At 44.8% G+C, this 17,598-nt stretch overlaps 1 protein-coding gene across 2 annotated transcripts in view; it reads left to right on the top strand.

The window, feature by feature from the left end:
* The first annotated feature begins 863 nt into the window (after positions 1-863).
* The window catches only part of SETBP1 (SET binding protein 1), a 352,373-nt gene continuing 335,638 nt past the window's right edge, over positions 864-17,598 (top strand). For both annotated transcript variants that reach the window (XM_065890468.1, XM_065890467.1), the window contains exon 1: positions 864-1,349. In XM_065890468.1, the coding sequence (XP_065746540.1) occupies positions 864-1,349 (486 nt within the window). The remainder of the gene's footprint in view (positions 1,350-17,598) is intronic.

Raw genomic sequence — 17,598 nt, 5'->3', positions numbered from 1 at the left:
TGTTAGAAACATTTTTAGCATTTGTTTTGCATTAATCACAGCATTAGAAGTAATTTCTCACTGAACTCTTTTTGTTTTCCTTTTACAAGCCTTCACCTAAGCTTTGCATTTGTTTATTTTAAGAAATAAAGACAAGACTTGTGCATGATTAAAATAATTCATAGTGAAAGATAATAAAGGAAGAATGGTCCAGAAGTTCTTCTTCTGAGGGGATGGAGAGATTGGCCCAGGCAGCCCAGGGTTGTGTTCAGCTTTGCAGACTGTTCTTCACATGTGAGAGGGAAGTTGTGCAAGAAGCCAGCCAGATGCAGTTTCCACAGACCTGAGCATCAGCACTTAGACCTCCTTTCATCATGGTTGGCTCTGATGATGACTCAGCCAGCTGTGGCTTTAGTATAAGAAGCATCTAGCTTGTTACTGGACTGGAGGACTCACCTCTCTGATCTTTATCCTTGGGTCCACAACCATAAAAATTAATAACAATTCAGTGGAAGGCTGTGTGTGTGCGTGTGTTTCCCCCTCTGCTCCAATATAATTTGGGGATGTGCACTTTCTGGTTTGATTTCTTTCCAGTCATTTTTTTCTGATGCCATAGATAAGTGAGGTGGGATGGGGCTTCTGGAACTTAGTTTGAGTTACCTTTGAGGTCATTTTCCTTCCTGCCATGGCTAATTATCTCTCTGCTTCTCAGTTGCAGATCTGATCCCTTCTGAACAACCTCACCGTGTCTCCATCCCTGGGACTCTGAACCCAGCAGCTGGACCACTTTCTCCTTGGAATTTTGGCTGCCCTTTCTTCTCACCTTTCCCTTTTCCCTTTTCCCCATCCTCCTCCTGAGAACTCTTGGAGACTGTAGGATTGTCATGGAGTCCAGGGAAGTCTTAAGCGGTTCCCGGCAAAGGGGGAGCGAGTCGGAATTCCTGCCGGTCTCCTCAGCCAAGCCCTTGACTGCTCCTGGCTGTGCAGGGGAACCTTTGCTCTCTGCTCCGGAGACTGGGAAGGGGATCCCAGTAGGCGGAGAACGCATGGAGCCAGAGGAGGAGGATGAACTGGGCTCAGGACGGGATGTGGATTCCAACTCCAATGCAGACAGTGAGAAATGGGTGGCAGGAGATGGTCTGGAAGAACAGGAGTTTTCGATCAAGGAGGCAAACTTCACAGAGGGGAGCCTGAAGCTGAAGATTCAGACCACGAAGCGGGCTAAGAAACCCCCAAAGAATCTGGAGAACTATATATGCCCACCCGAGATCAAGATCACCATCAAGCAGTCTGGGGACCAGAAGGTGTCCCGTGCTGGGAAAAATAGCAAAGCCACAAAGGAGGAGGAAAGAAGCTACTCCAAAAAGAAGGTAGGGATCCCTGTTGACTAGGTTTTTTCTGTTTGTTTTTGCCATTTTATCCTCAAACTTTAAGGGTCTATTTGCTTATTACTTAATTATTTATAAATTACTAATCTCCTTGGTGGCATACTTAGGACCTGCAGAATAAATGTCTGTGATATCTTGGTATAGTATCCAATTTATAATTATGGATACTATCGACCAAAAACAAAACAAAACAAAGCAAAAAAGAAACTACTAGAATTATAATTGTGAAAGTTCCTATTTATTGTGTAGCAGCCAATTGGCTGGGTCAGATCTGGCTAAGCTGTGACAAAATTTGAGAGTGTTTTTTGTTTTTTTTTGCTTTAATATTTGCATTTGTTCTCACAGTCAAGAGTAGGATGTTGAAAATTTTGGTCAATCAGAACAGTCAAGAACAGTTTTAACCTCCTTTTGGTTTCAATCACTGCCGTAAATCTTTCTACAATAGATAAATCACTTACTTGACTGAGGAAGCCCAGTCTTTGTAGTAAATGAGGCTCTTCTAGGGCTGAGAGATCATTATCCTGGAAGCCAGTGGTGAGCTTTAGAGCTGGAGAAAGGGAAGGGGTAGGGGACTGGCATGAAGCTTTATCTAACAAACTGTAGACTTTTAAGGTTGAGTGTTGAATGAACTTGGTACATGGTCATTTTCCTCATAAAAGTCAATGTGGCTGTGGAGCTCTCTAGGTGATTTAGTGATGTTCTTTGGTTGGGAATGTATGGATCTAGGTTTCATTGTATTTATTTTGTGTCACAGAGGGTTACAGAGACCTCCCTTTCTGGGAGGGGTGTGGCACTCAGCTGTGATAGCAGAGGGCTGCCCTAGTCTAGAAAGTTTTTGTTTCCAAGAATCTCTGGGTCTTGTGAACAGCTCTGAAAGGAGCCCTCTTGCTGACAGAGTTTTGCAGTTCTAGGTAGTAGATGTTAACCAGAGTCTTTGTTAACTCTTTCCCCCACATAATTTTTTGGACTCTGGACATGATGGAAGATAAAATGGTCTATATGAATGAATCTCTCTCCTTTATAGCCCAGAGATAATCTGTAGTGTTTCTGTTGACAGTGGTTTTTGAACTTTGGGGTAGTCATTTTCAATAAAGCTGCTAAGGATCATGTTGTTTCTTTAGTGTAGGGCTTGTGCCCTTCCTTATGCTAGGCATTTTGGCAGATTTGTCGAAGTTAAAATCCAAAAACTTGGACTAGAAGAGATATTTCTGGGTGACCAACACCCCCAGTTTGCTGAGACTATCCTGGTTTTTAAACGGAAAATCCTGCATCCAGGTTCAGTCCTGGGCAAGCCAGGGCAGTTGACCATTTTACTTTAACATTTGGACCACAAAGGAATCTTTACAAATTGGTGTGTTTTTATGTAGCATAGAGCTAGTGCTTTCCCCTCTCCCCTCCCCATTTACAACTTTGTGATGCTTTCTGGGTTCTCTGTCATAAAACCAAGGATTATCTAGATGCACATGGAAACTTTTGAGGTTTTTGCAAGCAAATGCAAAGAAATGCAAGCAGGCTCAGAAAGTTAGCCTTTGCTTTGGAGTCGGGTCTCTTCAGCTTTGAAAATGAGTGTCTTTGTCCCTGGTCACTGAGATGGCACAAAGAGTGTTGTTGGATTTTTGTGTGGGTGACCAGTCTTGAAAACTGTGGTAACAGTTTTCCCTCCATCCCCATCACTGCCAGAGTTTGAGTAGCAGCCCACAGTTTTGGGTGTGCAAACCCAAATTCACTATCCTAGAAAGAGAGTAAGTTGTCCTGGTCAGTACTACTTTCCTAAGGCCATAAGATTGTTCCCAAATATAGGCTTCTGTCTATTAGAATGCCCCAGAATAAAACTCTGGAATTTGTGACATGGGGATGATTTCAAAGCTGAAATGTGTAATGGACCTCCACTCTCATATCTGAAATTCTCAGGCTGGTCATTCTCACCCAAAAAGTTGGATGCCCTTTTGTGCTTTATTGGAAAGAGAGAAGAAATTGCTTCTTTGAATACGTGACTTACCAAGTATGCATTTCTAAGCCTGAGCAATTGGAGGGGGAAGAAAGGAAGGAGAAAGGCTGAAATTCAATGTACAGTGCTGTGTTATGCTGGCACTGTAATGGGAATATCTATGAAAATTTTAAATTGTTAGAAGCTTGCTTCATACTGTACTCCTTTATTCTTCCTACGTTATGCCTAGAGCTGATTCTTTCCAGAGATGAACGAATAAAGTTATCGGTACTGGGTCTTAATCATTTGATAGATGATAGGAAGTTCTCTGATCTCTATTGGAATAGAATGTGAACTTTATTACTCTTCAAGTGCCTGTTGTTTTGCAAACAAGGAGTAAGCAAAAGCTGGAGCTGAGGTGGAGAGGTGGAAACCTTGGCTTACCATTTGTAGGGAAAAGTTCAGTGGAATGAGCTTGCAGAATTTATTTATTTGTATGAATGGGAAGTACATGATCAGTAATTTGAGATAGGGAAAAGGATGAGGATGGCATTTTGTAAGCATCAGATCAGTGTCTCACTCTAAAACTAGTCTTCTGGATTTTTTATTTTGAGGCAGGTTGCTCACTGAAGAAGTGTACATGGAGTGGCCCCTGGGACTCAGGTCCTTTGCTAAGAGCTTGGAAAAAGGCTCTGTTGAGCTGGTGCTTGAGCAGGTGGAGATGCCTAGTTGGGTATCACCTGATCATATATGCTGACTTAGAGCAGGTTTGGCAAACTGTAGTCCGTGGGCAAAATCCAGCCCCCCGCCTATTTTTATACAGCCCACAAGCAAAGAATGGTTGGGAAAAAATCAAAAAGAGAATAATATTTTGTAAGATGGGAAAATTATATGAAATTCAAATTTCCCTGTCCATAAATACATTTTTATTGGAATGGAGCCACATCTATTTATTTACATTTCGGCTATGGCTGCTTTTGCACTTCGACAGCAGAGCTGAGTAGTTGTGACAGAGAGTGTATGGCCCTCAGAGCTTAAACTATCTGCTATCTAGTTCTGACCAAAAACACTTGTTGACCCGTGACTTAGGGGAAGGACAGTGAGTTTTAGGATAACAAGGATTTTGTTTTATTTCATTTTGTTTTGAACGATTCAGCCTCCAAACTTGGAGGCTGGGTAAAAATGAGCATTAATCATTATGTGCTTTTCTTGTTGTTTTTTTGTTTTTGTTTGTTTTACTTTTGCAGACCAATCAGTTTTGTTCAAGTCATTGTTTGACAGCCTTTGGCAAAGACAGCTTATATTGGATCCCAAATGATTTGCTTTCTCATTGTTTTTTGTAAAAAGAACGTTCTGTAGGATAATTATGGCATTCCTTACATATCACAGCTAGTTTTCTGCTACTTCTATCTGTACACGTTCTACTGCTGTGGGGTGAGGAGATGTGGGGTGAGGAGATGTATGTGTGGTATGCTTAAGAGCTTTATTCCAAATTTCAAACCTAGGCCCAATCCTCCAAACTGGAGAGTTGTTACAGATTTTCAGGTAACAGCGCCACTTCAGTAGTAGGATGTTAGGAGGGGCCCATGAAAATACCACTTAATTGGCTCAAGGATGCGTGGACTCTTCTAACCAGCCGACAGATCACCTCCCTTCCATGTAAACTTAGGATGGCACTTGAGATGCTGCCTGGAAGAGGGTTTATGATGAATTGATTTATGTGAGGTGTAAGAGCAGCATTTGGTAAGAAGTGGAGGCTGAAAAGAGAGCTGAGAACATATTTTAGGGCCTCAGAATTGTCCTTTGGGCAGGTCCTGAGTTGCAGATGGATGATCCCATAAATGCACCTTGCTCTTTATCACAGCACCCATGTTGTTGCATCTTAGACTGACTCAGGTAAGTGGTATAATAACTTAAGCTTCCTCTACTTTCCTTCTAGGTCACTCAATAAAAACAATAGAGAACATGAGAATGAGTCTCTAGAAGCAAGTTCAGGTATAACACGTGAACTTAAAATGTTCCAACAGTGACAGGTTTTTTTTTGTTTTTTTTTTTAACATCTTTATTGGAATATAATTGCTTTACAGTGGTGTGTTAGTTTCTGTTTTATAACAAAGTGAGTCAGCTATGCATATACATATATCCCCATACCTCCTCCTTCTTGTGTCTCCCTCCCATCCTCCCTATCCCACCCCTCTAGGTGGTCACAAAGCACCGAGCTGATCTCCCTGTGCTATGCGGCTGCTTCCCACTAGCTATCTGTTTTACATTTGGTAGTGTATATATTTCCATGCCACTCTCTCTTTGTCCCAGCTTACCCTTTCCCCTCCCCGTGTCCTCAAGCCATTCTCTACGTTTGTGTCTTTATCCCTGTCCTGCCCCTAGGTTCTTCAGAATTATTATTATTATGTTTTTTTAGATTCCATATATACGTGTTAACATACTGTATTTTAAGAGGCTCTCAGCTGGGCAGAGTTTAGCAGCTCTCCTCTTTCTGAGGACTTTCTGTGGGTGTCAGGACACCCACCAGGTTCAACGGCGTGAGAAGGAGAGGGTGTTCTGAGACAAGCACTGTACAGTGATCCAGGGTAGAAAATGTGGTGTGGTTATCTGCACCAACTGTCTTTGTGACTCTGGATCTGGAATATAACCTTGCTGAAGCCCTGGTTTCCTCATCTGCCAAATTGAGATGCTAGTTTCCACATGATATAACCCAATGTAAGATTTTAGGAGAAAATGGGTAATTTACAGAGCACACGTCATAGTAATAGTTCCGATTTACTGAGCCATGTGGCAGACCCGCAGCTAGCTCTTTTATCTGTATTCACTTTCTCTACTAGTCCTATTACAGTCCTGTCGGACAGATGGTATTTATTTATTTTTATTTATTTTATTTTACTTTATTTTTTTTGCGTTACGCGGGCCTCTCACTGTTGTGGCCTCCCCCGTTGCGGAGCGCAGGCTCCGGACGCGCAGGCCCAGTGGCCATGGCTCACAGGCCTAGCCGCTCTGCGGCATGTGGGATCCTCCTGGACCGGGGCACGAACCCGTGTCCCCCACATCAGCAGACGGACTCTGAACCACTGCGCCACCAGGGAAGCCCCAGATGGTATTTATTTACAGATGAGGAAATTGAGGCTCAGTGGCTTCAGATAAGCAGGAGCAGAGTTGGCCTTTGAAGTCAGTTCTTCTAGACTGTTTGGCCAATACTGGAGTCCAGGCCTCAAGTGCCCACACGAGACAGGATTTCTGGGAGATGAGGATCCAGCATGAGGGCATTTCTCTCCCACTTTCCCATATTGGCGAGGATGGCAGGATCATAACCTGGCCTGCTGTTTTAAATTCCAAGTGTTTCAAAGCCTAATGAGTTAGAGTATTATTTTTTCCTTTATTGTGCTTATGGATTGTTATTTGCTTCTATTTTGTTTCCTTAGACTTAATGTTCCCCTTCCCCCAGCTTCATCAGGAGAACCTATTTTCTCTAGCAGCAGAGACATCAACCTCATATTCCTCAGGGCCTGCGATGGTCCTAGGAGCATGATCAGGATTCCTTCTTAGTAACCCCATGTACAACATCATCACATGTGTATGGAAAGACCCTGTATTCTCTTTTGAGCACTCATAACCCTCTCTTGGGAAGTCTGATAGGTCACAAATTCATGTACTGATACTTCAAATAGCACCTTCCTCGTGTCAAACACACAAAGTATGGGAGAGAAAAAAGGCTTTTTAGGTGATGTAGATGGGAAGCTAGTCTGGCATCAGATTGCAGAGAGTGATGAATACCAAATAAATGAATGGGTTTGCATTTAATTCTATAAGTAATGGAAGTGCTCAGCAGGCTTTGAATTGGGGAAAGGAAGGGTTGGGGGTCCAGGGAACATGATGAAAGTGATGTAGGGAAGAGAAGCATAAAAGGAGAGTCTTGGTAGTACAGTTGTCAGTAAGGAGGGCTGCACCAGGGTTCTCCATTTACCCTGTAAACTGCTGAGATGCACATTTCTCGCCTGACCCTCTATGGGTTATAGCATTTTGGAGGGGCTGCAGGAGGGAGGGCATGTTGGGCAGGGGATGAAAGGTGGCTCAGATTGCTGGACCTCTGGTGCTGCACCCATTTCCATCTCCTCATCCACTCTGATGGGTGGTCCTGAGCATCCAACAGAGAGCCTTCCACCCTCCTTAGGGTTCAGGCGTCCCTCCCTCGCCATCATTTGTGCAGCCCCTTCTCTGGTCACTCCGAGGTGCATTGCTTGGCTGAGGGCTTGCCCTCCCTTCCTCAGGGTATGTGAATGTGGTGCTTTGAACTCCTGGGAGTATATGAGCTTCTTACCCTACAACACCCTCAACCTGGCTGGGAGAGCAGGTCTGGTCAGCATTTCTTCACAAGAAGCTGAATTTCCCCTCTCGTTTAATTTTATATTTTCTCTCTATAGATTTTTTTTAAAAGCAGCACCATTCCTATTTATTCATCAGAGTGCCTGAAAATTTTGTTTCCTGATAGGTTTCTCTATAGTTATTTTAGAGTTAAAAACCTTTTCCATAAAGTAATTGTATCTACCGAGCAACAGGTTACATTTGACATCTGGAGTTGGTGTTCGGGAAAGAACACTGGACTTGGGGACAGGAGCCCTAGGTACCAGCTCTGCCTCTGTTATTAACAGCTTCAATAAGAATGCTTTACCTTCCTGGATCTCAGTTTTTGCGTGTTAAAAAAAAAAAAAAAAAGAGAAAGAAAAAGAAAACAAACAGCTTTTGACCTCTGAAGCCTTATTTCTCTTCCCAAAACTGGAAACTTCAAGAGTCATTCTGTTAGATGAGGCAAGACTTTCTCTTTAAGAAAACTAGTTACTATAAACAAAATTTTTGACCTCTCTTCGGGACCCACTGTTCTGTTATCAGATTGTTTCCTTTTTGCCCCAGTGTCAAAAGGCCTAAAATCGTGGGAGCAAATGTCAGAGTTGAGCTTAAAAAGTGGTGAGATTTATCAGACTTGCATTCCATGAAGATATTCTGGGAATGTTTGGTTCCCGTCTTCCCTCCTTGTGTGCTTCTTGTTTTCTTCCTGTGTTTGGGATTCTCTGGGGGTTTAAAGCATGGTGCTGGCTCTTTTCCTCTTGGTACTTAGTTTCATTTTGGACTTCAACAAGGAACATCCTTTGGTGAACTCCGTGCCATTGAAGATAAACCTGTCAGAGTAAAAGCAAGAAAATTGTGTTCTCGTCTGATAGAGAGTCATTCATTCCCTGAATTGTTCAGGTAAGAAATAAGGGATCTGTTAGAAAGAGTACCTGTCCTGAGAGTGGATTTGAACTCAGATCCCCTGATTCTAGAGCAGGTTCTCTGCAGAGAACCTGCACTAGAACCTGGGCTCCCTATAACCTTAAGCAAGTTACTTAACCCCTTGAAACAGTTTCCTAACTGTGAAAACCAGGATAATAGTAGCATCTCTTTGCTTGTGTCTTGTGGAGATGAAAGTGCCTGGTGCGCTTAGCACAGCACCTCACTCAGTGTGCATCACCTTTATTCCCGTTCTGCCTCTCTCTCTTCCAGGTCACCCACAGGACCCTCCTCAGTACAGTCACAGCTAGGTACACAGTGACCTGCAGTTGTGCTGGGTGCCTAGGAGGGGTGGGCTGTCTAAGAAGCCATGTGTTTCTTTAGGCTGATCCTGTTTTAATACTGCTCGTGGCTATGTTGAATTGTGTTGGCTGGGTGGCGGTGCCAGTGTCTTTATTTCTGATGCCTGCACAAGCATCTACTAATAAAGCATGCCACTAATGCTTTTTTTTCTTGGTGGTGAGAATTGGTATGGGATTTATTTAGAGATGATTCAAAGGTCTTTTATCTCTGTGGTCACTTATCTGCCAAACCAGGATTGCTGCTAAGCTCAAAGCATGACTCAAAATGAAACTTTCGAAGTAGTGTCATAAGAACGACCAAGTGGGGTTCAGCTGGTGCTTCCTTGCACCCCTGCCATGCTCCCAGCATTTGCAGAGTCACCCGCCCTTCTCCATCATCCCAATTCTACATCCTTGAAAAGTCCTCTCTTAAGGCATTTCCAGTTGACCTTCAGTTGCATTGCCTTTTTTTATTTTTAATAAAAGGCAAGAGAAATAATCCTGTTTTGCCCTTCTCTACCCCATCCTTTGGGTCTTCTGATTCCTGCAACTCTAAATGAAAAACATCCCACCTTCCAAACACTACAATGCAGGACATCCCAGGATGTCCCTCTCCTGCCTTTCTTGTTCATGAGACATGAGTCACTTTGGTCAGGAAGTCGCTGGGTCTGGTTAAGGGTTTCCTAGGCAGAGAACATGGGGATGTGGCAGTGAGGTTCTCAAAGCCTGGGCCCCAGGCATTGGTTCAGGCTCCTGACTGCCTTACATACAGAAATCAAACACATGAGCAATGAAGCCTTGTGTTATAGGGGTTTGGTTTATCCACAATAAGCTAAAAATTCGTGTTATAATTTTCACATGGCCAAGTTACTTTGGGGAAATGGTTTCAACTCGTTTGGTCCTCAGGGTGACTTGACTTGGAAGGTGGCATTAAGACTCTGCTCCCCGCATGCCCACAAGAGGAGCCAGTGGCCAGAGGAAGAGGCTGCCAGTGGGAAGGCAGAAACTCAGTAGAGCCAGGTTCCCAGGAGGTGTGCAGACAGACACAGCATGCAAACACCCACATGGACTAGCTGTTGTATGCAGTGTGTGCAGGAGTCTGAATTATGTGCTGTCTGGCAAAGCTGCAAGCCCTTGGTGCAAGCTGAGGCCGCATTCAGAGCATGTCAGAACACAGATAGCCAGCCCAATCCCTGGACTGAGGGCAGGTTTGGATGACATAACTTCTAGGGCTCCTTTCCACCTTCCATAGTATTCCATTGGATCTTGGCCTATGAAGGCAGGGGGCCTCCGTCTGTACCTGGAGTGTGCCTTAGCCTCTGAAGTCCCAGGTTTGTTTTTTTTCTTGCCTGCCCCTCCCTCCTCAGACTAACTTCCCTCACCTCCCCACCAGCCTCTGACCTCACCAGGGGAAAGAGTGGAGGCCTTTATTGACTCTGAAAAATCCAAGCAGTTCCCATCTTGGTACCAGGCCCTTGAGGCCATTTGATAATCATCATTTGTATCAAATGCGGGTTGCTTCAGTGTGTTTTTCTAGACCTTGTTTATGGTGTTTTTCCCACAGTGTCTTTTTCGGCCCTCACAAGTTTCTAGCCAGTTTCACAGTTGGGGTGGGGTGGGGGAGGATTGGTGGAGATGGAGCAGAGTGGGTAGAGAATTCTTGAAGGGACAGGGACAGACAGCAGTTCTGTCCTTCAAGGTGGACCACCATGCCTTGCCAATAAGAAGTAATCATTTGCAGATATGAATGTGCCCGGGAACGTGGGCAGCCTTTCATGCCAGGCCAGTTAGTTCATTTGTTCAGTGCTGTGAATGAGAACCCATTCACAACACTAAACAAATCGGGGGTTTCAGCATTGTTCACAACAGACTGTATCTCTGGAGAACAGCCTTAAAGGAGTGGATCATGGGTGTGGTTAAAGGAGATCTATTTGTAGCATACAGTGGGAATCTCCGTGATTTCTCCATCCTTGTCCTTTCAGGGGAGCAAGAGGTGGACACGGGTTTATTTGGCTGTGGGGCTCTTTCTTGCACCATCAGGTTCCTGAACTTCCCAGTCTTCCCACTGGATTATTGCCATTGAGTAAGCGGCAGGGCAGCATCACGCTGGGATATGGGTGCCATTGGGTCATGAAGGAAGGCAAGATCAGGAGATCCAGAAAGGGTCTGAGAACCAGGAGTTAAATCTGACACAGGCCAGAATCTGGCACCAGGTCAGGAGGCAGGCGAAGGCCAACCACAGAAGCTATGGGTCAAAAGGAAAGAATGGGCCCACAGTTGGGTCACACTTCCAGCATCATGGACCTCACTGAGAGTCAGAAGATCCTCTGAATATTTCCATTGCAGCCTCGCTCATAAACAAACAGAAGACACCTTCCAAAATCCCTCATGGACAGTTATTTGGCCGCTGCTCAATGGCCCTCAGGGAGGAGGCTCGCTGCTACCTCTTGAGGCAGCTCTGGTTTTAGTAAAGCTCTTTCTTATATTGCACTAAAATCATTCTTTTAAAGCCTAAATATTTCCAGTTCCTGAAACTGTTCCTGGGATTCCATCGTTTCCTGATGCCAAAGCACCTTGGTTCCTATGCCAGGAATGCTACTTTGTCAGTGTCCTTCCTAAAAGGCAAGTGGGGAGGGCTCACAGAGCAGAGGACAAAACTGGAAGGTGGTCTGGGGCTGCAGGGGACTGTGCCCTCCTCCGCTCTAAGCGTAGTATCTCTATTAACAGGATCCCGGGCTCTGTCAGCTTTCTGGCAGCTTCATCATTGTCAGTGTATACTGAGCTCAAGGTCAAGGAGACTCCAATTTAATATTGCCTTCTGCTACTTTTGCTGGTCCACATCATCACATCCTACATACAGTGGACTCTGGGCCAAAATGCAGGTGTTTGCATTATCCTTCTTATCATTTCTTTGTGCATAGTTCTAGGCAGGGATCTGAGTCAAATATTAGTCAGATGGTCTAGTTAGGGTCTGTGGACTACGCAGAAGGCACAGAAATAGGGCAACTTTGAAATGTAGATGCCCTCTCACTCAGAGTTCGTCTTCTGTGCTTTCGTACTGGGGCATCCCTAGATGGTTCTGCACCATCTATGAACCTGCTTTCTCATTTACATAGTGGCCTTTTTGGATCTAACTAAAAAAGTTTTAAAAGTGTGTTATCAAAGGTAAGGTATTTTCTTCTCGGTTACGGTGTAAGCTCTCTGAGGACAGAAGCTGTGTCTTTTATTTCCTGGCCTGGGTGTTAAACAAGTTCTTGTTGGCTCTGTGCCAATGAAGGTAGCTCTATGGAAAAAACTCTCTTTTCTATCAAAACAGCTTCTGCCTAGTCAGCCCTGTATATTTTGCATTGGTTTTTTAGAAACATCTGAAACTTTTCATCATGCTGCCTTTTCTGTGCTCCCATCCAGATATACCATAGAAGAGTTGAAGCATCTAAATTCGACATGAATCTACAGAGTTGTAGGTTGTGTTCAGCATAAATGCTGTGTGGGGTATAGACAGTTCTTATTGGAAGAATTGATCTCAGAGCATTTAGGGTAAAACCCAGGACAGTACAACATACTGTCAAAATGAGTGTTTCAGATAGTGCATAGTGTGGAAAATTGGTAGCAACCGTCACGTCTGCCCAGTACCTTTACAAAGGGTTTGCATCGCCCAACTGTGACCTCTTTCTGGTTTGTTTTTGGGATAGTTCCATGAAGCAGCTGTTATTCCTCCCTGTTTTAAAGACTGAGGGAGGGACTTTGAGGGTTTTTAATCTGGCTTGCCCTAGGTTACAACTAATTTACCAGGGGAGAGGGAGTGGAGAGACTCAAACCTTCATCAGACCCTTGGTCTCTTGGTTTCTAGCAGTAGGATGCCATCGTTGAATGGTGCACTTTAGCTGGTCCTGCTGGTACCTCCTCAAGAGAGAATAGTTGAGTCCTGTGCAGCTCACCTAATTGCTCCTCCTGCATGTTCCCAGTCTAGGCTGTGGGTGAACCTGGGCATTGTAGCTTCATCCCGGAGACCTACAGCCACCTCCCCGCTGGAGAACATTCCTCATCAGGGCATGGCAGCAGTGAGACGTGGTAAGAAGTGATAGCTGGCAGTACATGCAGCACAGAGCTATGGATAATAGGCTCACTGAGACTTAATCTAGAAGCTGTTTACAAAAGTATTCTTAGGTGTCCTGGTTTGGACTGAAAATGTGGGATTCAGCAAAGGACCTGTCCAAAACAAGATTCCATGAGCCCTGTCTGGCCTGAGACTTGAGGGGAGGGTGACCACTCCGTGCTGGGGGTTCTGGTTTTGAGTCCTTCTGCTTTTAGCAAGTGAATCTCTGTTTTCTCATATTTAACAGGGAATTAATACTGTGTCTCTTCCTTACACATTACTTTGAAGATAATCTGAGCGCACGGTTGTAAAGTGGTTCTGAAATGTTAAAAGTGAAATGGAAATATAAGGTGTTTTTCTGTAGAACTACCCTATATTAGATTCTTAACAAGCTGTAGTCTCTAATTAAACTTTTCCAGACTTCCTCTAACATCCTTAGGCTCTCTCTTCCCCAGCTTTGGATAAAGCCCCCAGACGTGGCTGTGATCAACAGCAGCTGCAGGTTGGATGTGATCAGCGGCTTAGTCCAGATCACCAGCACATGGTGTAATTGCCCTTTGTGAAATTCTGGGGCGAGAGGTCAGCCTTCTTTACCCATCTTTGTCACTTCTCAGTCATCTGTATCCTGGTGGCAGTTGGGTTATCCCGGCATCCTTCGCCTACCCCCACCTCCCTGCCCCACCCCCCTCTCTTGGAGCCCAGGAAAAAACCATCTGCTGAGTTGGCTTTCAGAAGATTTTTTTTAAAAATACCAATTTCCCTTTGTTCCAAGGCAACCTCCAATCAGAGCTGGGGTCTGCTGGGTTTGGCGAGAGGCTGGTATTGTGTTTCGTGCTCCCGGAGGAAAGGTTGTCCACTTGCTTTTCTTTTTGATTCGATTCCCTGCCATTCTGCAGGAGAGTCAGAAGTTGCAGCTGCCGCTGTCAGCTGTAAATGGGGGACCCTCTTGTTTAAGAACCTGCATGTTAATCCTTTGGCAGGGGGTGGAGAAAATAAAAACAAAAACAAAACAGAAAAAAATGAAAACCATCACTAAGAAAAGTATTTCTTTCTGTTCCCACCTCATTTTGTAAGTCACACAAAATCTTACTGGTTGCTTAAGCTTAGGCCTTGCTGTCCATGGATGTTTGCTTGGAGATCCTTCGGTGTACAGCCTCTTAACATTTCCTCATTTCCTGCTGAAGAATATGAGCTGTGCATCAGAGGCAGAGGGGAGTCATTCTTTTATGGAAAACTTGAACCACAGGGAAGAGCAACTGGCCGTGCAGGCTGCCTTCCTGAGCAGAGCCACAGCCACCATTTTGTTGCTGAGCGCAGCTGGGAACGTTGCCAAGCACTCAACACACACTGTCTACTAAATCCGCGCCACCCCGGCAGTGGAGATGTTATTATCCCCATTTTACAGTTGTATGCAGTGAGGTGCAGAAACCTCCAGTGCCTTGCCTCAGTCTCAGGGTCGGGAAGCTGGGATCCCAGCGTGTCCACCCTCTGAGCCCTGAGGCAGCTCCTCACTCAGGTCTCGGGGGGTTGAGCCCAAGCCCAAGGTTCTAAACCTGCCTTCCTGAAGACCCACAAGCAGGTGCCTTCTCAATGTTTCCATTTCTCTGTAAACTGGGACCAGAATAGTTAGATGCCTGAGAACCCAGAGGGACAGTTTCGTCAAATCTTGTGAAAGTTTTATAAACTCTTCTATTCCTGAACCATGTGCATTTGTCCTCTTTTTCTGTCATGTTCCACAAAATAAGTGAAAATCATCTCAGCAGGTTCAGGAGATGCTCTGAGATATCTTCTCAAGTGGTCCTGCAACTTTGTGAGCAGAGCACCCTGCTGGCCTCTGGCCTTGCACGCCCAGCCCTCGCTTGCTACACACACTCCCAACCTTCACTCATGGGCTTTCCTGGGTGAGAGCCTTTAACAAACCAAAGGGTATGTTTTTCTCCTTTATGGTGATGAGAGGAGAGGTCAGGGAATGAACACATGATGAATTCTGTAAATTGGTGAAAACCCATAAAATCCATAAAGCTGTTTTTAAACATGCCATCTCCTCCATCCTCTCACTATTAGGCTGGAATTATGACACAGAGCATCGGGGGACTGGAGGATTCCCCTAGAATGGAAAATAAAATAAAACAAACACAACAGAAAGAGAGAGAAGCCAATGGTTTCTCTTTTGCTTCCTCCTAAGGATATAGAATTTTCCTAGATAACTTACAATGCATGTGTGTCTGTATTTATTTTACTATCTTAAAATACATTGTAGGCACCTGTTAATGTGAATTATAAGAAATACGGTGACTTGACTTAGCAATGTACTCAGCTGTGCTCCTGAAACTCTCCGATAAAGTCTTGTTCAAAACCTTACTATGTGAACTGAAGTAAATTTTACTAACTGGTCTCTCCTTCACTTTCTAATACAATCCAAGAGTAAAAACAAATCTCGCCTGAAGCAATTCAGAGAGAGAGAGCAAGAGAAGACAGCATATAGACACATTGGACTAGGTGAGAGAGGTTTTAAGTGCCGGTATTCGTAAACTGGGTGGTAGCGGGTACAGGGGCAGTGGGCCAGGGGCCAAGAAGAATGGTCCCTGCTTTCAGCTCTGCCAGCTGACTCAGGCTGCACTTTGGGTTAGCTAGGCTCCCTTTCTAGCTCTGTTTTACCTGAGGCTGCAGATCCCAGAGGTGTGAGAGCAGGAGAACAGGAGGAAATAGTAAAGGGAGAATGTTGACTTCCGAACAGTGGGCTCTGCTGGACCTGAGAAAGATGCCCCAACAGAGAGTCATAGAGCTGAGCTGAGCAGTACTTGGGTACCCCTGCTGATGCTAACTGTCCCATTTACAGGGCGCCCTTTCTTCTGCATCACTGAGTCATTCATTCATTTATACACTCATTTAATAAAAGGTATTTTCTTCAATTCCTATGTGTCGCATGCCAGGCACTATCATGGAGTTATAACTGGGCATTATTCTTAAGTGGGGTAATGTTGTCTGTCTGATTTGCAGGCTACCTCAAAGTAGGAACTGAGACAGAAAAACTTCTTCATAACACCTCAACTAGGAAGAAGGATGTCAGAATTCGCAAAAAAATACCTTGTAGTTGACTGGTTGATTTGACTGAGTGATAGGGACAGTCCCTGGCTAATTAAAAAGAAAGACGAGAAGTACCTTGAAGCAGAACAAGAAGAGACGTGAGTTGAAGGCATCTATTCTGTGAGACACATGTGGCTTATGGTACTGATGTATTTAATTAATGGGATGTCCTTGAGATTTCCAGCATAGAAAGAAGAAGAGAGAAAAGCAAGGTTGGCTGAAAACCTGAAAAATCATGTCACACATTTTGTTAGAGGGAGCAGAATCCAGACAATCTTGAAGTGTAATTCCAGACTGATGATACTGATACAGGATGTAGTTATTAATTAATCCATGTTAGCCCACCCCAAACTAACTTAACATTGGTAAAAATGATCACATATACATAAATGAATCCCTATTAATAGTGATGCTGCCTTTTCGCTCTTCATACAACTTAATGTCCAGTTTCAGCCATCTGATGGGTCTAACAGAGAACCACTTACATAGTTAGTCACTTAATAAAGATTTTATTTTCTGTATTTGATGGTAACGACAAAGGCTACAGCCTAGTACTTAAGCTACCCAGTGGAGGAGATGGAAGTAGAAAAGTAGAAATCTCCGGTTACTGGGGCAAATCAGGTGCAAGGGTGGAGGCCATGTGAGAGCTGGCCCCTGCAAAGGGAAGGAGGGACGTTTGGCATCTGAAAGAAGAGGTGGGGTCGGGGGCAGAGAATTCGCTCATGCTTATGGGCTGGGGGAAGGGCTGTCTCTGAAAGGCTCTCTCAGTCCAGGCAACCAGTGCAGAGGAGGGATGGAAGAACTGGTGAGAAAGTGGGCACTCCTGGATGAGCTTGGCCTTTGGTCCTGGACCCTCTCAAAAGTACTTACTGCTCCACCCGAGGTACTGGTGGCTTTCTACTAGTGTGGAAGCCACTGCTCACACCCCCTTGGGGGCAGCTGTGCAGGTGGGCCTGAGAGGGGCCGCCACGGGCTGGACCAGCTGTGCCCCCTCCACCTCTAGGGAGGAGCAGGTGCTGATCTTCTGGATGCCTGGCTTTCCTTCTGGCTTCATTCCTAAATGACAGCTGACCTTTGCTCCCGATATTAGGCCTGCAGCAGAGCACTCTCCGTCTGGGCCTGACTGCTGTGCAGCAGTGGCTGCTTCTGCTCATCTCATTTAACACAGGGAGACAACTGCTCGTCCTTGGAGCTTTTCTTTCTCAGAAGAGGACAGCCCCGCTATGGGGTTAAGCCTGTGGGCAGTGGAGGCAAAGAGCTGGAGAGAAAGACATATATTTAGGAGGTAGTCCGAGTCATATCTAGAGAACATCAGAGAAGGACGCACAGTCATATACATCCTTCTGTCATCATGTTTTCTCTGATGAGCTCTGTCTGAGGAGCCCTAAGAAGGTGGTGTGGTTTGGTGTGTGCATTAGAGAGTATTTGGTGTTAGGTGCACATACATGTATGTGTGTGTGTCTGGCCTCTGGGAAGATAGATACTGTATATGATGCAATACAG

This window comes from Phocoena phocoena, chromosome 13 (genome assembly GCF_963924675.1).
Source record: "Phocoena phocoena chromosome 13, mPhoPho1.1, whole genome shotgun sequence".
In the NCBI taxonomy this organism is placed as follows: Eukaryota; Metazoa; Chordata; class Mammalia; order Artiodactyla; family Phocoenidae; genus Phocoena; species Phocoena phocoena.
This window is presented reverse-complemented; position numbering and strand designations above follow the sequence as displayed.